This window comes from Salvelinus fontinalis, chromosome 9, assembly GCF_029448725.1.
Source record: "Salvelinus fontinalis isolate EN_2023a chromosome 9, ASM2944872v1, whole genome shotgun sequence".
Lineage (NCBI taxonomy): Eukaryota > Metazoa > Chordata > Actinopteri > Salmoniformes > Salmonidae > Salvelinus > Salvelinus fontinalis.
This window is the reverse complement of record NC_074673.1, coordinates 41,242,908-41,265,131: the sequence shown is the minus strand read 5'-3', so window position 1 is coordinate 41,265,131 and position 22,224 is coordinate 41,242,908. Positions and strand designations below refer to the sequence as shown.

Sequence of the window (22,224 nt, the reverse complement as noted above, 5' to 3'; positions counted from 1 at the left end):
AATTAGCCCATGTCAGCTAACATTTTTATATTGGTCAATTAGTCTAGCGGCCCTCTACGAAAACAGTTTGTTTCATGTTAAATGTCAGTCAGGATCACCCTAGACCCTATGCACTATGCAGATGAGGAGATCTGAGATGTGTGTGTGTGAGAGAGAGAGATGAGAGGAAGATTATTTTCTCACACCAGGAAAATAATCCTGCAGCAACAGGAAATGTGAATTATTGAGTAGATTATAATGAAATTACAAAACTTTAGATGCCTTTTTATACCTTGAATATTCAGAGAAGTAGGCCAATTGACACAGCAATAGTAGTGTTCACAATTGAAGAGTATAGCCTACGTCTGCCTTTCAGTAAGCAGGAAAGGATGTTGGTGAAGTATACCCATACCAATAAAAAGGCTCATTTTAAGTTACTGTATTGGCTGATGTAACTACATGAAGTTCATGATGATCAGCTAAGATGCCATACTGTGCTTTTCTCCTGCGGGAACATTCAGAACTCACAGGCACACACACACAGAATAGCTCAATTGAATATTGTTATGTGTAAGTACTAGCTAAGTCAGCTATTCAAAGAGCCAGGTAGGTAACCATTTAGAGTAACTGATGTTCATTATTATGCAGTCAATAAACACCACCACCTGACAAAAGATCTAGCTAGGCTACAGTAACTATAGAAAGTAAAGGAGAAATCTGACCTTTCTGCAGCAGGTAGCTCTCGCTGGGCAGCTTCATCTTGTAGCATGTTGAGGGAATAATTTACTTCCACTAGCTACTACTAGCTAGCATGACTATAGCCAGTAACCAGTTAGGGCTAGCTAGCCAGTTAGTGGAAGCCAACTTTGTTATGTTGTTGTTTTGTTTGTTCTATTGGCATGCTAACTTCATAAAAGGTTCTGCATCTTAGCTAACATGAGTATTTTTATCTTCCTGTCACACTCACACAGTCAAATTCTTTCTTTGTACTGCCAACCTAGGCTGTAAACACCCCCCCTAAAACCAGTGAATATTCTATGAGGAGGCATGTGGTATAAACAAAATGAATTGAATACATTGTTTTTGTTTGTTTTCCATTATTCCATGTCCAAATTTGACACAATAAATGACAAAACATGTCGACTTCCAATTTTCCTTTTTAAAATTATAATAAAAAAAAAAAGCAGTTTTCCATTTTTCCACTCTGTTTTGACTCCGGATGTCTCCATTCATGTTTTGTTCACATGGTCTGCATACTGCCAATGTCACACCCTGACCTTAGAGATCCTTTTTATGTCTCTATTTTGGTTTGGTCAGGGCGTGAGTTGGGGTGGGCATTCTATGTTTTCTATTTCTGTGTGTTTGGCAGGGTGTGGTTCTCAATCAGAGGCAGTTGTCTGTTTAGTGTTCTGTTTAAATAAAAATAACATGAACACTTACCACGCTGCGCTTTGGTCCACACCTAATTCAACAGACGATCGTTACAGCCAATTTATATTTCCTATTAGATGAAAAAAAATTAGTAAATGGTTGTTCCTCGTTTATTTGATTTGAATCTGAAATCAAACAACACAAACGTTTTTGTTTTAACACGGACCTGATCAGCCTTTGCTGGGTCATTGAAGTTTTAGATTAGATTAGAAAAGGCGTGTCCTCAGAGAGGCAATGCATTTGCAGTATACAAACTATTAAAACTAATTGTCTTAATTTCAAAATGTGTATCTATTACATGCGTAACATTTAATTCACAATACAGTCTGAAATGTGCCATGTTGAGATTATTACAGCATATCACAATTATACCATATATCACTCATTTATTATGGGTGAATGAACTGTTGTAGCACTTTTGCCCAGTTCTATCCTCCTGTTTGTGTTATTCTGAGGGCACAATGTCAACTGATTTTGATTGGGTGTCCAGGGGGTAGAATAAAAAATATATATATTAGTGTATCAAATATTCTTATGGTTATATACTAGTGGGGTTTACTTCTTGATTGTTTTGAGATTAAATGTTTTCTGAATTAAAGTTATTTCAGACTACTGCTGTTTGTCGGCCACTCCCATTGAATTTCGACATTTCACACGTCACTACTCTAAACTTGATCTGGGGAATTTTCTTTTGGTTTGATGATTATTATCTGTTGCATCCCTGCGGAGCCTTGTTTTAACCGGTTATGTTTTCATGCTGTGAAACGTGCCAGCAAAGGGATTTGAGGGGTAACATCACAGACCATGGTAAAGTTGGTTTGAGATTCGATATTCGCCAGACATCTGGACCTTCAAACTTCAATAGCTCGCGAACCTTGTCACAACACAACTGATTGGCTCAAACGCATTAAAGAAGAACAAATTAACTTTTAATAAGGCACACCTGTTAATTGAAATGCATTCCAGGTGACTAGCTCATGAAGCTGGTTGAGAGAATACCAAGAGTGTGTAAAGCTGTCATCAAGGCAAAGGGTGGCTACTTTGAGGAATCAAAAATATATTTTGATTTGTTTTACACTTTTTTGGTTACACATGATTCCATGTGTTATTTCATAGTTTTGATGTCTTCGCTATTATTCTACAATGTAGAAAATAGTACAAATAAACAAAAACAAACATTTTGACTGGTACTGTTTGTAAATGAGATATTTCTGTTTTCAATACATTTGCAAACATTTCTAAAAACATGTTTTCAGTTTGTCATTATGGGGTATTATGTGTAGATATTTAATAAAAATATTTAATCCATTTTGAATTCAGGCTGTAACGCAACAATGTGGAATAAGTCAAGGGGAACTTTCTGAAGGCACTGTGTGTTACTATCCACTCAGACCCCAGTCTCACACTTCTTGTTAGAGGTTTTTGAGCATATTACTCCAGTGCTAGTCTCGCTACACTGGCCTTTTAAGGCTAGGGCTGATTTCAAGGTTTTACTGTTTACCTACAAAGCATTGCATGGACTTTCTCCTTCTTATCTCTTTGATTTGGTCCTACTGTACATAATGTATCTACATGTATGCTATGATCACAATATGCAGGCCTCCTTTTTGTCCCTATAATTTCAAAGGAAACAGCTGGAGGCATGGCTTTCTCCTATAGAGCTCCTATTTTATGGAATGGTGTGCCGATCCATGTGAGAGAAGCAGACTCGGTCTCATCCTTTAAGTCTTCACTGAAGATGTATCTCTTCAGTAGGTCCTATGATTGAGTGGCTCAGGGGTGCAAAGGTGAAGGACATGGCACTTGCAAGAGGGGCCACCCTTTCTGTCTCTGCCTGGCCGGCTCCCCACTCTCTCCTGGGACTCTCTGCCTCTGACCCTATTACGGAGGCTGAGTCACTGGCCTGGTGGCGCTCTCCCATGCCGTTCCTATGAGGGCACATCAGATCATGCCAGGCTTTGTTCACTATACTCGACTACCTTGGGTGGGTTGAGTCACTGACGTAATCTTCCTGTCCTGTTTTGCGCCCCCTAGGGGTAGTGGGGTGTGGGAGATCTTCCTCGGTTATACTCAACCTTGTCTCATGGTTGTAAGTTAGTGGTCTGTTGAATTCCCTTGAGTGGTGTGGGGGCTGTGCTTTGCCAAAGATGGGTGTTGCTTATCATGCCTGATTTGCACTGTCCGGGAGTAATTTTGGAAGGGGCCACAGTGTTGCCCAATCCCCCTGTCTCTGTCCCCAGTGTCTATGTTGCAATAGATAGCTTATGTGTCGGGGGATATGGTCAGTCTGTCCTATCTGGTATACTGTGTGATCTTAGGCATATTTTCTCTCTCTCTCTCTCTCTCTCTCTCTCTCTCTCTCTCTCTCTCTCTCTCTCTCTCTCTCTCTCTCTCTCTCTCTCTCTCTCTCTCTCTCTCTCTCTCTCTCTCTCTCTCTCTCTCTCTCTCTCTCTCTCTCTCTCTCTCTCTCTCTCTCTCTCTCTCTCTCTCTCTCTCTCTCTCTCTCTCTCTCTCTCTCTCTCTCTCTCTCTCTCTCTCTCTCTCTGATTTTATTGTTGTATATTGTTGTACATTTCTCGTTCTAGATAGAACTGTCTGCAAAGGTTTCTACCTAGCACCAAATGTGGTTCCCATGTAGGGAGATGCAGAAGTAGACTGTTTTCCTACGAGTGTACAACAATAATTCACTCTCATTTGTCATTCAGTTCTTGTGTTGTGTTGTGAGGAGTTCAGTGTGTTGCTTCAATTATGGTCAAATGTTTTGTAAAATGAAATTGAATATTTAAATCCAGTTTCTAGTGGTATATTTGTCTTTCTTTTCAAAGTTTCTAATGTGATAATAAATGTGTCCCATGATTTAACTGGCGGGAATAGACCCATCTTTGTTGATGCCAATGAACATCCTGATTTATCAAAACAATTATTGAAGGATGACTGTTTTGATAAAGTGCAAGTGTTACGAAGGGGGGGGGGGGGGTTCAACTGCGAGTGCTAGATCACGAAAGGAGAGGGTGCGGGGAGAGGGGATTATTTAAGATCATTTTTGAAGAGGTAGGGTTTCAGATGTTTTTTCAGAAGATGGGCAGGGACTCTGCTGTCCTCGATTAAGGGGAATGCTGGTACCACCATTGGGGTGCCAGGATAGAGAAAAGAGTTCTGGAGGAGCGGGGTGACATGGGAGAATTTGGTAAGGCTGAATACCAGGCAGGCTGCGGCCTTCTGGATAAGTTGCAGGTGTTTGATGGCACAAGCAGGGAGCCCAGCCAACAGCGAGTTGCAATAGTCCAGACGGGAGATGACAAGTGCTAGGATTAGGGCCTGCGCTGCTTCCTGTATGAGGTAGGGTCGTACTCTACGGATGTTGTAGAGCATGAACCTGCAGGAGTGAGTCACTGCTTTGATGTTTGCATTGAACGACAGGGTGTTGTCCACGGTCACGCCAAGGTTCTTTGCACTCTGGCAGGGGGACACCATGGATTTGTTAACTGTGATGGAGAGCTGGCAGGCCTTACCCAGGAGGAACAGCAGCTCCGTCTTGTTAAGGTTGAGCTTGAGGTGTTGGGCCGACATCCAAGCTGAGATATCAGCCAGGCATGCAGAGATGTGTGTCGCCACCTGGATTTCAGAAGGGGGGAAGGAGAAAAGTAGTTGAGTGTCATCCACATAGCAATGTTAGGAGAGACCATGTGTGGATATGACAGAGCTGATTAAGAGAAGAGGATAGGGCCTAGAACCGAGCCCTGGGGGACACCAGTAGTGAGAGTAGTTGGTGCAGACACAGATCCTCTCCACGTCACCTGGTAGGAGTGCCCTGCAGGGTAGGATGCAATTCAAAAGTGTCCAGAGCCTGAGGTACCCAGCCCAGAGCCTGAGGCGCCCAGCCCTAAGAGGGTGGAGAGGAGGATCTGATGGTTCACGGTGTCAAAGGCAGCGGACAGATCTGGGATGATGAGAACAGAGGAGAGAAAGTCAGGTAAGGCAGTGCGGAGAGTCTCCGTGACACAAAGGACAACAGTCTCGGTTGAGTGACCCATCTTGAAGCCTGACTGGTTAGGGTCAAGAAGATCGTTCTGAGAGAGATAGCGAGAGAGTTGGTCAGAGACAGCACGGTCAAATGTTTTGGACAGAAAATAAAGAAGGGATACCGGCCTGTAGTTTTTGACTTCAGAGGGGTCGAGTGTTGGTTTCTTGAGGAGGGGAGCGACTCTGGACATTTTGATGTCAGAGGGGATTGGCAAAAAGTGGTTGACAAAAAATAAATATAAAAAAAAGAATAGGAATCATTTTATGAGAAAAGTAAAAGGTGTGCAACCTGCCTCTATATATAAGGAATAATGGACAGTTGAAATGAGGTTGCTTAATCACGTGGTTGAAGAGCAATTACATTTTTACATTTTCAAATATTGACATAAAATTGTGTAAGTGCTTTATGGGAAAACCAAATGGTGTGTAATGTGTATCCCTACCCTGTGAACAATACAACGTTGGTTTAAGGTGCCTAGATCATGTGATCTAGTAGCTATTGAAATTTTAAGTCAAGAATTTAACTTATAAATTAAGGTAAGGGGGAAACCTTTTTTTTATTCAAAAAACCAAAGGGTGTGCAAAGTGTGTCCCTACCCTCTGAACATTCCAAAGTTGGTTTAAGGTATTTAGGTCATGTGATCAAGGAGCTATTGAATTTGAAGTATTTTTTTGTAAATATACATATATTTAAAACATGTAGGAATCATTTTATGAGAAAACTAAAGGGTGTGCAACATGTCTCTCTATATAAGGAATAATGGACAGTTGAAATTAGATTGGTAAATCACATGGTTGAAAAGCTACGGAAATTTTCAATTTGTTTATATTTATATAAAATCTTGTAAGCACTTTATAGGACAACCAAAGGGTGTACAATGTGTTTCCGTAGCCTGTGAACAATACAAACTTGGTTTAAGGTGCCTAGGTCATGTGATGAAGTAGCTATTGCAATTCTAAGTAAAACATGTAATTAATAAATTAAGGTAAAGGAAAATGTAAATTAAAATCAGAAAACCAAAGAGGGTGTCCCTACCCACTGAACATTCCAAAGTTGGTTTGAGGTGTCTAGGTAATGTGATTAAGGAGCTGTTGAAATGTAATTGCTTTTTATATATATATATTTTAAATGTAGGAATACTTTTATGAGAAAACTAAAGGGTATGCAACATGCCTCTCTGTATGAGGGATAATGGACAGCTGAAATGAAGTTGGTGGACAGAGAAAATGGATTTCCAGGAGGTGGAGGAGAGGTACCTATGACGGACTGGTCCAATAATGCATTTGTTATTGGACTGCATTTTTTGGGACAAGGAGGTATATTGGGAAATCCATTTTTACTATCAAGGGCTGTGAAGAAAGCAGTGGTAAAGGTGGATTCAATCAAGGTGACTAGAAGAAGCCTTGTTTTGGATAATTGTGTTGATGAAGAATAGAAGAAGCGTGCACTGGATCTGGCTAAATTGCCCACATCAGAAGTAACCTGTGTTGATCTTCGGAGCAGGGCGCCTGCCAAAGGAGTTATAGCTGGAGTCTCGTTAGATATAATGTAGATGACGAGTACCTTATTCAGAAAGTGGTCAGTACACGTCTCCTGACCCGTAAATGTAAGGAAGGAGAAAAGCTACTATTGTTGTTTAGGGAGATTCTACATGTGAACATGTGAAGGTTGGCTATGTGAGGTATGCAGTGAGAGTATTTGTGTCCAAACCACTACAGTGTGGGAATTGTAAAATATATGGTCATGTGTCAAATGTTTGGAGATGGGAGAAATATGGTATTGAAGAATCTTTGAATGGAAAATTCTTGAGCCTGTGTAGGGACCTGATTATAACTTGTTATTTTTTTGTTTCAGAAAAGCAGGTTGATTTTGTTTAGTAAAAAAATAGTTTAATAGTTTGTATGATATTTTCAAAAAAATGCATCCACATTATTTTCATTTTTGGGATCCTTATTATCCACTAGCACAGTAGGTGGAATAATCCACATTCAATTGTTGCAAACAGTATTATATCATAGAAGAAGAAGAAATTAGTTTGCTAAGTCACTTGGCAAGAGCTCTTGAAATGTGAATATTGTGATCATGCACTTTGTTGAAGATCCCTAACTAGTTGCATTGACGGGGTGTCAGGCTGCCTACACCATTGCCATGTGATTATGACACTCGGGTCAGAATCGGGAAAATAAGACCTGTGCAATGTTATAAAACCTTTGTCCTTCACAAAAGAGTCTCAAATCTCAAGACAACTTTTCAAGGGTGGGGAACTAGTGTTGTGAGTGAATGGGAGAAATGGTACCCCGTGGGTTGACTAGCCCAGCGCTCTTCCAGCTGTGTTTGTTGTTGATTTTGGTACCATACATCAAAGGCAGAACATTTGAGAAATGTCTCCCGGGCAATACATGTCGATCAGAAAAACCTCCAGTAGTCCTAAGTAAGTGGTCACTGTTTATCCTTGATGTATAACGTTAGCTAGCTAGCTCTTCTATTTTCAACTGTTCATTATTGTGAAACAGATTGTCAGACAGCTAACAAGGCTAGTTAGGATAAACTCGTGCGTCCAAAAAAAAGAAACTCATACATCATGTTTCTCAATCTTTTATTTTTTAGATGTTCCCGAGTTGAATCGTGTATTCTTTCTTTACATAAATGGGGTAAAACTAGCTAATATACAAATCGACTAAACTGTTGTTGGTCGATGCATGCTTAATAAGGCTACATTGTTGTCTCCAACTTTACAATGTAGCATCTGTCTCCAATTGTTTCAAATGGAACTTAATTTGACTTGGACATTTTGTTTCCCATGCGCTACAATGTATCTACAGCGACCTGTCTATCTAGCTGCTGTTACTTTGTAACAGAAATGTAACCACATTGTAGTAATTCTGTTTTCTGTCATTGGAAACAGAAAATGATCAGTCCTATCATCTTTTTAATTATATTCAGTTATACAGTTAATTATATCAGCCTATAAATTTGTATGTTTCAACAAAGGTTGTCTCACTGCCTTATCTAGAGTATGGCAAGTTACAACATTTAACGGTACCCTAGCAGTATTTGTAAGTCTACATGCATATGATAGCAGTCAGTAAAGTTTGCCCCAGGTCAGTGTTTCTCAAACTCTGTGCACGTTTCGGTTTTTGCCCTAGCACTGCACAGCTGATGCAAATCATCAAGCTTTGATTATTTTAATCAAATAGTTCCAGAAATAGGGTTTAATGAAGGGGGCTGGTAGGAAAAGATGTGGGGGGTTACACTCAGTGGTTCTTCTAGTACACTGGGCTAATAAATGGTAACTGATCACCTTTATCACACTCTTAATTGATAATGTTTTTGATTGGCCATCCTCATCATATTGTCTTGTCCCACAGTTCCTGGGGACCTGGGGAACCAGCTGGAGGCCAAGCTGGACAAGCCCAGCGTGGTTCACTACATCTGTTACAAAAAGACTGACGTCTACTTCACATTATGGCTCAACCTGGAACTGCTGGTGCCGGTGGCCATTGACTGCTGGATTGACAACATGAGGTTAGTGCTTAGTGTTGCGTGAGGTGGAAAATAGGGTGATTGGTGCAAGGAGGGGTTGGGGGTATCTGATTTAATATGAGCTCTGTATGAAGCTACTGTCAGCATCTCTACTGGCAACTTGATATTAATAATAAAGTAATTGTAATACTTTTACGTAGCTGGCTGGGTAGGCATGAGAAAGAGGGATCTGTTTTTCTAGAGAAAGATGTTTTTCTGTAGCCTAGGTTGAATAGGTTATCTTCTGACCATTGAATAAACTGACCTTTGAATCCCCTTTGTAATCAATATGTTTTCAACAATTAGTTGGTCTCTCAGAGCGTATAGTTCATTTAATAGTGAAGCCATAGTTTACAACCAGTTGGGTCTTTCTTTTCTCCCCAATTAGGACTAGTTCCTCTTGAAATGCAGAAATTATACTGAAAAATCATTCAGATGGGTCGCTAACCAAGTAACTGCATGTCATTGTGCTGTGGCTTTATTCCAGGAACAACTAATGAATTAAGGGAAGAAGTGAAAGTTTCCAATTCTATCCCATATCATCTTCACAATACTTATATTGTAAACTGTAATGTCATTGTAATTAAAGGTAGACTCACCTAAATGACTTCAATGAGCAGCACTGCAGATATTGAGATGAGCGAGATGCAACACTTTGCTCTCACAGTATCTGTGCCTGTGCAAGGGTTTGCTTCATGCTATTACAGCACGCTAGCCACGGGACCAAAAACAGCAGAGAAGTTGAGCCTTGCCTGTCAACGCTCTTAGTAGTTTTGGAAATTGACCCACTATGATGTTTTTCTGCATCCACATCATATCGCTGAGTCTATCTTGAACTTTTCTAATATTCTGGGATGTCTGTCTGCATTAGATTGATTTATAACCGTACAACAAGGCAGACAGAAGCACCTCCGGGGGTAGATGTCAGAGTGCCTGGCTTTGGAAAGACCTTCCCTCTGGAATACATTGACCCTAGCAAGGGCGATATTGGTGAGTGGACCAATCACCCTAGTGTGCCTAAAGTATCTATTCAACAGTCTCCCCAATAGTGTGCGAGTATGTCGGTTTTTGCTTGTGTGTGGATTTAACTAAGCTACTATTGTTTTTGTTGCAGGTATGTATTTCTTCACCATAGTGCAGGCACTGGTGGATTGGGGATACACCAGAGATGACGATGTTCGAGGAGCTCCGTATGATTGGCGTAAAGCTCCAAGTAAATCAGTCTTTTCATTCTCTTACACACACATTTTAATGTAGATGCATGTCTGTCAAAGAATAATTTGTGATCTGATGAACAGAGCTTGGTCTTTGGATGGATTGTATATCCTTGCAAGGAGCTAGCAATGTTATTGACACCCCCTAGAACTCTCAAACTCAACTCTGGACCTCGAAGCCAGTCCCACTGCTTTTTTTCTTTCTTCATTGGCCAGGGACTCATTTAGACCTGGGACAACAGGTGGGTGCAATTCATTATCAGGTAGAACAGAGAACCAGCAGGCTCTGGATCTTGTAGGGTATAGGGATAGCCCCCTTTTCAATTTTTGCCTAAAATGACATACCCAAATATAACTGCCTGTAGCTCAGGCCCTAAAGCAAGGATGTGCATATTCTTGGTACCATTTGAAAGGAAACACTTTGAAGTTTGTGGAAATGTGAATTGAATGTAGGAGACTACATGAAATTTAGTGTGAAGTCACCCAGGTACATTTGGACAAATTGTGAAGGAGACATTTACATTCACATTACATTTTTCTGCAAGAATATCATCAAATACTTGGACTTGGATTTAGCTTTTCCAGTATTAGTAGCCATATTATAAGTTCAACATTTGCAAAACACCCAGTTTTCATAAATTCATAACTCTCCATATTCTTAATTTTTGTCAAAGTTAAAGGCTTGCAGTCGCACAAGGTTAGCAGCTACATTTTGCGACAGACACAGGGCTTCCAGATACTCCTGTAAAGCCCAGCTCATTGGCTATCTAGCTAGCTTTGTTTGACCCTGATTGGTGCTAATTTGACAAAGTTAGTCGATCAAATGAAGACCATCGGCGTGCCATGAAGGCGTCGCTCTCTGACCAAATTTGGTGTCCTATAGCATATACTACACCCCTAATGATATAGTGAAGTCTTGTTACCTTCTAGGATCTCTGAGGAACAAACATGAGTTGACTGGTTGAAACAACGTTTAGGGTTAGATTTTCACAGATTCCTGTCTTTGCAAATTGAACGAGTGGAAATACAAAATCGATCGTGCATGCTATATGGACCTTTTAAGGATATGAAAAAGGATTTTATCTAACAAAATGACACTTCATGTTATCTCTGGGACCGTTTGGATGATACATCAGAGCAAGATTTCAGAATGTAAGTACACATTTCACCTTTAGAGGTGAATTTATGAAACCTATCGCAGTGAAAAGTGTTTTGTTGTTAGGAGCTCTCAAACAATAGCATGGTATTTTTTCGCAGTATTAGTCACTGTAAATTGGACAGTGCAGTTATATTAACAAAAATGTAAGCTTTCAGCCAATATAAGATTAAATGTACAATATCAAACAAGATAATATAAATCATAAGACAGTAAAGTACATTCTTCTGTATATCAAATTATATATACATGAACTTAATTTCCTTTAGACTCAGACATTAGTTAGAATCTAAATATTGGTCATACTAAGGATCATTTAGCTATTTGATTTTGAATTTTAGGACCCCTATAGGAATAAAAAATATATATTTTACACACTACCGTTCAAAAGTTTGGGGTCACTTAGAAATGTCAAGTTTTTTTTAAAGAAAAGCATTTTTTGTCCAATAAAACATAAAATTGATCAGAAATACAGTGTAGACGTTGTTGTAAATTACTATTGTAGCTGGAAAATGCTTTTTATTTTTTATGGAATATCTACATTGGCGTACAGAGGCCCATCAGCAACCATCACTCTGTTCCAATGACACATTGTGTTAGCTAATCCAAGTATATCATTTTAAAGGTTAATTGATCATTAGAAAACCCTACCTTGTCACAACTCACCTGATTGGCTCAAACACATTAAGTTAAGAAATTCCACAAATTAACTTAACAAAGCATACCTGTTCATTGAAATGCATTCCAATTAACTGGTTGAGAGAATACCAATAGTGTGCAAAGCTGTCGAAGGCCAAAGGGTGGCTAATTTGAAGAATATAAATTATATTTTGATTTGTTTAACACTTTTTTGGGGGGGGGGTTACTATATGATTCCATATGTTATTTCATAGTTTTCACTATTCTACCATGTAGAAAATAATACAAATAAAGAAACCCTTGAATGAGTAGGTGTCCAAACTTTTGACTGGTACTGTATATATTTTTGGGAATGTGGAAATGGCTTATTCACTTCCATAAAAATGGTTTGGTCCGGTACATTACAGCACTTGTAGGGGTTGTAGAGCAAAACGGAGAACATCGTGTTTGTGAGTCATCTTGCCATAAGAGGGGTCATATTAGTTTGTATCCCAAACTGTTCGGACACTACAGATGTTTTTCGGGATGTCACCTGGTCTGACAAACACCGCTGTAGCTCTTCCATCACAGATGCGTTAGGCTGACATCTGTAGCTTAAAACAGACAGACTTTTTTTTATTATTACGCTAATTAGATTTTCGACTATAGGTTGATAGTGTTCGTTGTCAGGTTGTTTTTAGCCTTCTATTGTAAGATTTATTACCTAACTTCGGTCCAGTCATTGAGTGACATTTAAGGGGAAAAATGGGTGTTAAGACCATAATTATGGTGTATTGAATATATACTGAACTAAAATATAAATGCAACAATTTTCCCATGACTTTACTGAGTTACAGTTCATATAAGGAAATCAGTCAATCTATGGATTTAACATGACTGGGCAGGGGCACAGCCATTTCGGAGCAAGGTCTACCCACTGGGGAGCCAGGCCCAGCCAATCAGAATTTTTCCCTACAAAAGGGCTTTATTACAGACAGAAATACTCTTCAGTTTCATCAGCTGTCCATGTGGCTAGTCTCAGACGATCCCACAGGTAAAGAAGCCAGATGTGGAGGTCCTGGGCTGGCTTGGTTACGTGGTCTGCGGTTGTTTGGCCGGTTGGACATATTGCAAAATTCTCTAAAACAACATTGGCGGGGACTTATGGTAGAGAAATTAACATTAAATTCTCTGGCAACAGCTCTGGTGGACATTCCTGCAGTCATCATGCCAATTGCACACTCCCTCAACTTGAGATTTTAGTGGCCTTTTATTGTTCCCAGCAGAAGGTGCACCTGTGTAATGATCATGCTGTTTAATCAGTTTCTTGTTATGCCACACCTGTCAGGTGGATGGATTATCTTGGCAAAGGATAAATTCTCACTAACAGGGATGTAAACAAATTTGAGAGAAATAAGCTCTTTGTACATATGGAACATTTCTGTGATCTTTTATTTCAGGACATGGAACCAACACTTTACATGTTGCGTTTTATATTTTTGTTCTGTATATATTAGTATAACTATTTATTCTCAGTATGATCAGTCTCTTTGGAATGATCAGTCTCATGCATGTTTCCCCCTGTTTTTAACAGATGAGAACAAAGCCTACTTTTTGAGACTGCAACATATGATTGAGGAGATGGCCATGAAGGCTAGGGGTCCGGTTGTCCTGATGGCCCACAGCATGGGGAACATGTACACCCTGTATTTCCTGAACCATCAGCCCCAGGCCTGGAAGGATCGCTACATCAAGACCTTTGTGTCCCTGGGTGCACCTTGGGCTGGTGTGGCTAAAACCCTGAGAGTTGTGGCTTCTGGTAAGCATTTGCATATGCTTTTCTGCATGAATTACATAGGTGTCAGAACCACAATAGTAAAGTTACCGTGGGCTGCATACTATTTGTAATGTTTTGCAACCATGTATTTTATATCTACACTATTGCATTGGTTTGTCTCTTTCCTTGCAGGTGATAATAACCATATCCCAGTCATCAGTTCACTAAAGATCCGCTCACAGCAGCGCACTGCAGTCTCAACCACATGGCTGTTACCATACGCACATTCCTGGCCTGCTGACAAGGTGCTAGTCCAAACAACCACCACCAACTACACAGTGAAGGACTACCAACGCTTCTTCAAGGATATCGACTTTGAAGACGGCTGGGAGATGCGTCAAGACACTGAACCACTGGTCAATGCACTGGAGCCCCCTGGGGTGGCCATACACTGTCTTTATGGCAGCGGAGTGCCCACAGCGGAGGGTTTTCTCTACACCAACTCTACTGATACAGACCCCACTCTGATTCTCGGAGATGGGGATGGGACGGTCAACCTGCTGAGTGCCACCCAGTGCAAGCGTTGGATAGGCCACCAGACTCAGCCTGTCCATATGCTTGAACTGGAGGGGAATGAGCATGTGGCCATGTTGCTCAACTTTACCACAGTAACCTACATCAAGACTGTGCTCTTGGGCCCTTGAGTGACCTTAACTAACTACTGCCCCTCGGCTTGCTGTCTTAAGTGACAAATTCACAAAGATGAAGAACGGGGATAGTACAAAGAGAACTGATAGGCATTTGGACACATGACGGTCTGAGCCTGAGGAGGAATTGATGACGGCACTGAATGTTTTATTTTATTTTAAATTATCCCCAGACGATTGCTGTTTTTCCAAATTTTTACTATGTTAATTGATCATATTTGTAAAGGTCTTTCCCAATTAACTCAGATTACCAGGTTGTTTCCTGTTGTGCTGAACCAAAAACAGTTTACTAGGTGAATTAGCAGTATGTCCAATATTGAGCTGTGATGAATGAATAAAATCAGGGTCTTGTCGAGGCTGGATTGCTTACAGGACAGGGAGACGTGGTCTGATCAGCTTGATTGTAACTATGCCATTGCGCTATGGTTGGACTTGAACAATATATTGCTGGAACTATCATGATCTGTGTGTTGTGACGATTAAGTCAAATATAATGTTAAACATTGCATTAAGCCGGCCTTCTGTGTGAGCTCTTATTAAAGTAAGGGGTGACACTATTAGCCTCATCATAGGTTCCTCTTCCCTAGTCTCTTCTCACATCTGCTGTGGAGCGGGCCTGCAGAGCGCCTAGAGTCTGGCAAAAACAAACTACCTCTTCCCCTTGGTCTTACCACGTCTACTTTCATGGATCAAACAGGATCTACCATATGAACATGCAACACTTAAATCAGGGTTTCTGTACTCATCAATTCTAGTCATTGCGTCTGGATTGTAATTTTTGGATTATTCCATCTCTTATAAAGGTTAATGGGTCTATCCTACTAGCTCACATCAAGTCGAGCTCTTTTTAAAGAATGGATTAAGGGCTATAAAGATTAATGGAACAGATTAAAGCTTTAGTTGACAACGGTTTCATAGGTCACATTTTACCTTGGTCAATAAGATAATTTGAAATACTCTTAATCTCAGGTCAGTGTCTTGTCATACAGGAACTGTAGCAGTAATGCTTGAACACGTTATCAAAACAAGCCTCACGTATGAAGATGTGCGCAATCTTCAAAGGAAGTTGCTTGATAAATATCGCATCACTGCCATTTTCTAGATTGAATCAAATAACCTTTCACTCATTTAAAAAAATATGTACTTTTGATTGTCACATTTTACTGTTGAGGTATCCTATCATTACAGTTGATCAGACTGAATGAGAACTGGTTTCATCAGTGTAGTGGAATGGAAAAGGTCTTGTTCCCAGCCTTACAGCGCAGCTCTTGACAGTCCAGTCTCAAGAGGAAGGGTCCATCCTCATGGGAGTCAACCAGACCCTGATGGGCGAGAGAACACACAAGGGGTGCATTCAGTTATATTGAGCGTTTACTACGTGGCGTATCAGCTTGTACTGAATGACACATTTCCCCAAAACGTTCAACATTCTTAGACTACGTTTGGTGGGTGTGCCTTGAAGCAATGAGTGTATTTAACAAATTCTTACATACGACGGCTGGGATTAAAAATAAAATAGGACAAGACACCACTACATAAAGAGAGACCTAACATGCTGACCAGACACGTCGCAAAATAAATTTAGAAATCCATGTTATTCAATTATTGCACCCACACTGCTTGAGAGTCTGCGATGCCAAGGACTAAAATAGAACTCCTTTCAATTTCTGACAGATCTCGCTGAAAGTCCTGCCTCACCCCATCTCATTGGTTATACCCACGTGGGTGATTGAAAGACGAATTGTTTTGCCGGTCGTCGTGGTAATGTTATGAAAGTTTAGATGCAATCATGTAAGTTCAAATATGAAAAAGCCTGGAAGGAGGAGAGATGACTAGAAACGATTCGGTTGGCCGTTTTATGTGTGGATTAATTGTCGGAGTAGAGGACCTTGTTATTTTACCTGAAATGCACAACTCAATGTTTATATCCCAGGACAAATTAGCTAGCAACAGCAAGCTAGCTAAATAGGACAAATAGCTAGCAAATGCAAGCTAGCTAGCTAAATTGCCATACATGTTTAATGCTTTTCGACCTGTCCCCAAATTAATGTCATTGGTTCAGAGTTTGTTTTGATATTTTAACCTGCGTGTCGTAGTCGCGTTTGGTGTAGGGGATAAAATAACTGTATGCACAATAGCGCACGCGAATTTGAGTTCCGTGTAGGATGACAACATAGCATGGCAGCAGCACATGGTAGCAACACAACAGATGGTACAAACATTATTGGGCAAAGACAATGGCACAAAAACAATACATCAAGCGAAGCAGCAACAACTTTCAGTAAGTGTCCATGAGTGAGTCTTTGAATGAAGGGATGGAGATAAAAAACTGTCCATTGAGTGTTTTATGCAGCTCGTTCCAGTCGCTAGCTGCAGTGAGCTGAAAAGAGGAGCAACCCAGGGATTTGTGTGCTTTGGGGACCTTTAACAGAATGTGACTGGCAGAATGGGTGTTGTATGTGGAGGATGAGGGCTGCAGTAGATATCTCAGATAGGGGGGAGCGAGGCTTGAGGGTTTTATAAATAAGCATCAACAAGTGGGTCTTGCGACGGATATACAGAGATGGAAAATTTACAGAGTAGTATATAGTGCAGTGATGTGTCCTATAAAGGAGCATTGGTGGCAAATCTGATGGCCGAATGGTAAAGAACATCTAGCCGCTCGAGAGCACCCTTACCTGCCAATCTATAAATTACGTCTCCGTAATCTAGCATGGGTAGGATGGTCATCTGAATCAGGGTTAGCTTGGCAGCTGGGATGAAAGAGGAGTGATTACAATAGAAGAAACCAAGTCTAGATTTAACCTTAGCCTGCAGCTTTGATATGTGCTGAAAGAAGGACAGTGTACCTTTTAGCCATTCTCCCAAGTACATTCTCCCAAGTACCTCAAGCTTTAAACCCTCAGCGGTAGTAATCACACCTTTATTTTGGAGGTGTTCAGAACAAAAATATGGGCAGAGAAAGCTTGTTGGACATTAAGAAAGATTTGTAGAGGACTTAACACAATCTGGGGATACCAGCTGAGTATAAGACTATCATCTGCATATACAGTGGCTTGCGAAGGTATTCATCCCCCTTGGCATTTTTCCTATTTGTTGCCTTACAACCTGGAATTAAAATAGATGTTTTGGGGGTTTGTTTCATTTGATTTACACATGCCTACCACTTTGAAGATGCAAAATATTTTTTCTTGTCAAACAAGACAAAAAAAAAAAAAACTTGAGCGTGCATAACTATTTTTTTTCACTTCACCAATTTGGACTATTTTGTGTATGTCCATTATATGAAATCCAAATAAAAATATATTTAAATTACAGGTTGTAATGCAACAAAATAGGAAAAACACCAAGGGGGATGAATACTTTTGCAAGGCACTGTGCATGGATGGGAGAGCTTCCTACTGCCTGAGCGATGTTGTTGTTGTAAATTGAGAAGAGCATGGGGCCTAGGATCGAGCCTTGGGGTACTCCCTCGGTGACAGGCAGTGGCTGAGACAGCAGATGTTCTGACTTTATACGCTGCATTCTTTGAGAGAGGTAGTTAGCAAACCAGGCCAAAGGCCCCTCAGACACCAATACTCGTTAGTTGGCTCACAAGAATGGAATGGTCTACCGTATCAAAAGCGTCGGCCAAGTCAATAAACATAGCAGCACAACATTGCTTAGAATCAAGGGCAATGGTGACATAATTTAGGACCTCTAAGGTTGCAGTGACACATCCATAACCTGAGCAGAAACCAGATTGCATACCAGAGAGAATGCCTATAGACATCAAGAAAGCCAGTCAGTTGATTATTGACACGTTTTTCCTAACACTTTTGATAAACAGGGCAAAATAGAAATTGGCCTGTAACAGTTAGGGGTAGATCAAGCTGATCCTTTAAATGAAAGACACACTGTGGCTGCCTTCCAAGCAATAGGAACCTCCCCAGAGAGGAGAGGCAGGTTAAAGGTCAGAGATAGGCTTGGCGATGATAGGGGCTGCAACCTTAAAGAAGAAAGGATCTAAATCATTTGGGGTCACGTTTAAGGAGCTCCTTTAGCACCTCGGACTCAGTGACCGCCTGCAAGGAGAAACTTTGTAGCAGGGGAAAAAGAGGGAGGAGCATCAGCCTAGTCGCATTAGAAGGGGTGGGAGATGAGGAAATGTTGGACGGGCAAGGAGGCATGGCCGTTTTCCAGAACTTCTTGGGGTTAGACCCATAGAGAGAGAACTGCTCCTTAAAGTAACTAACTTTGGCCTTCCGGATAGCCCGAGTGCACCTATTTCTCATTTGCCTGAACGAGAGCCAGTCAGCCTGAGTATGCGTGTGCCGAGCCTTTCGTCAAATGGAATTCTTGAGGTGGAGTAAATCTACCAGATCACGGTCGAACGAGGGACCGAACCTGTTTTTAATTCTCATTTTCTTTATGGGGGCATGTTTGTTAACAATACCACTGAAATATCAAAAAAGAAAGTCCAAGTGTCTTCCATAGAGGGGATCAAGCTGATTCTATACCAATTTAGAGGCCAGGTAATGAAGGAAGGCTTGCTCATTCAAGTTTTTTGAAATCAGGACAGGTCATTTCACTGAGCAGCCATTACGAACACAGGCTGGAAAACAGTGATCACTAAGTCATTACAGAACACCAGACAGATTCCTATCAGGATTATTTGTGAGGATAACATCAAGGAGAGTAGACTTTTCTGGGTGTTTGGAGGCATACCTTGTGGGATTGGTAATAGTCTGAGAAAGATTTACGGAGTCCCATTGCTTTAGGACTTGGTCAGGTGGTTAAAGCCTGTCCCAGTTTAGGTCACCTAGCATGACAAATTCAGATTTAGTGTAAGGGGCCAGGAGAGAGCTACGGGCATTTAGGGTACAGGCCGGTGCTGATGGTGGACGATAACACCCAGCAACAGTCAACAAAGAGCTATTTGAAAGTTAAATGCTTAAAACCAGCAAATCAAAATTGTTTGGGGACAGACTTGGTGGAGACAACTGAGCACTGAAGGTGATCCTTGGTAAAGATTGCCACTCCACCACCTTTGGACGATCAAATCAAATGTATGTATATAGCCCTTCTTACATCAGCTGATATCTCAAAGTGCTGTACAGAAACCCAGCCTAAAACCCCACAAACAGCAAGCAATGCAGGTGTAGAAGCACGGTGGCTAGGAAAAACGCCCTAGAAAGGCCAAAACCTAGGAAGAAACCTAGAGCGGAACCAGGCTATGAGGGGTGGCCATTCCTCTTCTGGCTGTTTGTCCTCTCCTGGCTGTTTCCCGGGTGGAGATAACAGAACATGGCCAAGATGTTCAAATGTTCATAAATTTTCAGCATGGTCAAATAATAATAATCTGTCACAAATAATGAAGATGTGTCTCGCCAAAAAAGGTTGTAACCAGAAAGGTTAACATCAGTGTTCAAAACACTCTTTCTTAACCATGTCTCAGTAATGACCAACACATCTGGATTGGAGCTGTAATTAAAGGGCAGCGGTGTATTTTGAACCCACAACCCAACTCCTCTACGTTTTTCAAATTGTCAATCAGAACAGCACAGATTAATTTAATGTTGCATTACGTTTTTTCGTACTGAATGCAGGCCAGGCTTTAGGCTCTGAGTGAGACACTGGGGCTGTTTCATTCCCCTGATAGGATTAGATAGCCGATGAGATCAACATGGCAGAAACTAAACGAAGTTAGCATCTATCAAGTCCTCTCAAAACCACAGGTGGAGGAAACAGCCATAGATGTTATTAATTGATGAGATTACCAAATTAAACAGATACATGGACAGAATAAACATATAGGAAGAGGTCATACCTGCAACTCCTGCAGACACTCTTTGCGAATGTGTTCAGTGCAGTCACCAGCACACCAGGCCAGACTTATATGGAAGGAAGGATTCTAGAAGAAAAGTGAAAGTTCAGTATTCACTCTTCATCTTATGCAATACTGTTTATTTGTTTATCAATTCCTTGCTCAACAGTGCCACTAGTGTCTGAAACATGCTCCTGCAGTGACCAAATCCTATGTCAATGCACCTAACAGATATTTGAGAGATATTTGTGATATTTGTGAGAGAGAAAGAACAGTAATGGGTTGGAAATTGATAGTGTATTTTTAATACGCTAAATTGTTTTGTGTTCAGACCTTGTAAAAAGTGTCAAGATTGAACTCCTCCATAGTGCTGTCCACTGCTTTCACAAGCTCTAGTAGCTGAGCCTGTCCTGTGGAGACTTCCATAGCCAGGAACGTCCTGTCGGGGAGAGCAGAAGACTAGACCATAAGACTAGCTGCAAAATAAACCATAAGTCTAACCACTTTAGAATACACTTCACTCATGCTGTCAATGATCGTGATAAGAGATCCTACTGTACCTGGTTCTCTCATCATTAGAGTAGACCTTCAGCTTCTCAGCTGAACAAATGAACCTATAAACAAGATCACAATCATTTTACCTCATCCAGACTATTTAGCATAGTATTAGTTTGCTGCCTGCGTACTTCTGGTGACATGCATCCTCTAACCAAAATATAACAACGGAGAATAGTAACTCCACTTCCACATAAACAAAAGGGACTAAACATAATAGTTGGGTGTACTAAGAAGAATAGCAGACCTGCTGCTATGTGTCAAGCCTAATCTGAGGGACTGTATGAAAGGCTGGATCCAGTGATGCCTCAGAACCACTGTCTTCGATAAACTGAGGTGAAACTCATCTGTATGAGTGAGGGAGAAGCTATGGGATGCTGCTACTTCAGTCATCTCATCAAGCAGCTCCAAGAACCCTTCCTCTGGGATGTCTAAGGAGGGAAATAAGAAGAAGCGGCAGGATGTTAAAACCGACAGCAAGCAGTCCTTCAAGACAAAAACATTGTGTATGTGAGTGTATGCAGCTCTGAAGATAAGGCATTTACATGGAAAGTACACGTAAGTGGCCCAGTTTCCTCTCTCGTGTTTGAAGGAGCGAATCCGTCCACCATGTTGCATGCTGTCGTCAGTCAGTGGGTCCTCATCTTCCTCTGTGAACATGTCCAGCACACTGCCAGGAACAGGCAGTCTTGACTTGGAGTTGTCTTCCTCCCTATGCACAGATACACTTACAGAGATGTGATTAAAGATATCAATCAAGGAACAAATCAACTTATAACAATGAGACATACTCATTTGGGAGATGTCATAGGCTATCTAGCTGACGATAGAGAACAGTTGAAACAATATTTGGGAAAGGAAGTTACCTTGCATTGAGAGTGTGCTCTTCTGATTTGTGCTTCTTCCTCAATGAGTTGTCATCTTTGTGCCAACTTTGCTTCCTTTTTGTTACATCCCCTCCTAATCGTAAATGTTCTGTCTCCTCTTCAGAGCTGCTACTATAACTGACTAACATTCTTCTAAGTAAAGCTCATACATCAATCTTTATATCAAGTTTCTTGAAAGAAATGTGCACAGTGAAGTTACAGAAACGTTGACTAACGAATGGCTTGCGATATTCTTCCGATAAAAACAAAGTTGTTGTGTGTAATTTATGTCCCCCTGAAACAAGAACGTTCAAATAGGTTCCATATTCAGTGACATATCGTACATAATTAATTTTGACAGTAGCCTATATTTAATCATAATTTACTTAATGTTAGTATCATTTAACTAGCTACTTATGGGGAGTATTTCAAATTCAATGTGATTGTTTGTCAGAAGTGATTATTTGAAACATCCTCCCTTTATAGCAGCATGATCTTCTAGATAGCATAGCAAGGCAGCCACACACCCTTACTTAAAATCAAATAACATTATTTGTGAAAATTCACAA

The 22,224-nt window shown here is 40.7% G+C and overlaps 2 protein-coding genes across 4 annotated transcripts; one reads left to right on the top strand and one right to left on the bottom strand.

The window, feature by feature from the left end:
• The first annotated feature begins 7,549 nt into the window (after positions 1 to 7,549).
• Positions 7,550 to 14,940, top strand: LOC129862615 (phospholipase A2 group XV-like). Its single transcript, XM_055934446.1, has 6 exons — positions 7,550 to 7,865; positions 8,803 to 8,959; positions 9,828 to 9,946; positions 10,071 to 10,169; positions 13,539 to 13,763; positions 13,914 to 14,940. Exons 1-6 carry the CDS (start codon positions 7,715 to 7,717, stop codon positions 14,423 to 14,425), a joined length of 1,263 nt encoding a protein of 420 aa, XP_055790421.1. The 5' UTR covers positions 7,550 to 7,714; the 3' UTR covers positions 14,426 to 14,940.
• On the bottom strand, positions 10,181 to 22,001 carry usb1 (U6 snRNA biogenesis 1). Of its 3 annotated transcripts, XR_008760797.1 has the most exons (8): positions 21,656 to 22,001; positions 21,335 to 21,516; positions 21,037 to 21,220; positions 20,795 to 20,848; positions 20,568 to 20,673; positions 20,238 to 20,321; positions 17,107 to 17,181; positions 15,570 to 15,750 (listed from the first exon to the last, which is right to left on the bottom strand). XR_008760797.1 is itself a non-coding variant. In XM_055934447.1 (7 exons), the coding sequence occupies exons 1-7, from the start codon at positions 21,802 to 21,804 to the stop codon at positions 15,646 to 15,648; spliced, it is 864 nt and encodes a 287-aa protein (XP_055790422.1). In that variant the 5' UTR covers positions 21,805 to 22,001; the 3' UTR covers positions 10,181 to 15,645. The 3 variants fall into 3 exon arrangements, 2 of the variants coding, with proteins under 2 accessions (XP_055790422.1, XP_055790424.1); XM_055934447.1 differs by lacking the exon at positions 17,107 to 17,181 and having other exon boundaries at positions 10,181 to 15,750; XM_055934449.1 differs by lacking the exon at positions 17,107 to 17,181 and having other exon boundaries at positions 21,335 to 21,501.
• Positions 22,002 to 22,224: the final 223 nt, after the last annotated feature.

Bases quoted from the DNA above. Each gene is read 5' to 3' on its own strand.
- LOC129862615 (XM_055934446.1), top strand. From the start codon at position 7,715: ATGGGAGAAATGGTACCCCGTGGGTTGACTAGCCCAGCGCTCTTCCAG. The intron at 7,866-8,802 runs GTAAGTGGTCAC...CTTGTCCCACAG, and splicing joins AAAACCTCCAGTAGTCCTAA to TTCCTGGGGACCTGGGGAAC. The intron at 13,764-13,913 runs GTAAGCATTTGC...CTTTCCTTGCAG, and splicing joins CCTGAGAGTTGTGGCTTCTG to GTGATAATAACCATATCCCA.
- usb1 (XM_055934447.1), bottom strand. From the start codon at position 21,804: ATGTTAGTCAGTTATAGTAGCAGCTCTGAAGAGGAGACAGAACATTTA. The intron at 21,517-21,655 runs GTAACTTCCTTT...CATCTCTGTAAG, and splicing joins GAGCACACTCTCAATGCAAG to TGTATCTGTGCATAGGGAGG. The intron at 15,751-20,237 runs GTATGACCTCTT...CTCGCCCATCAG, and splicing joins AGTGTCTGCAGGAGTTGCAG to GGTCTGGTTGACTCCCATGA.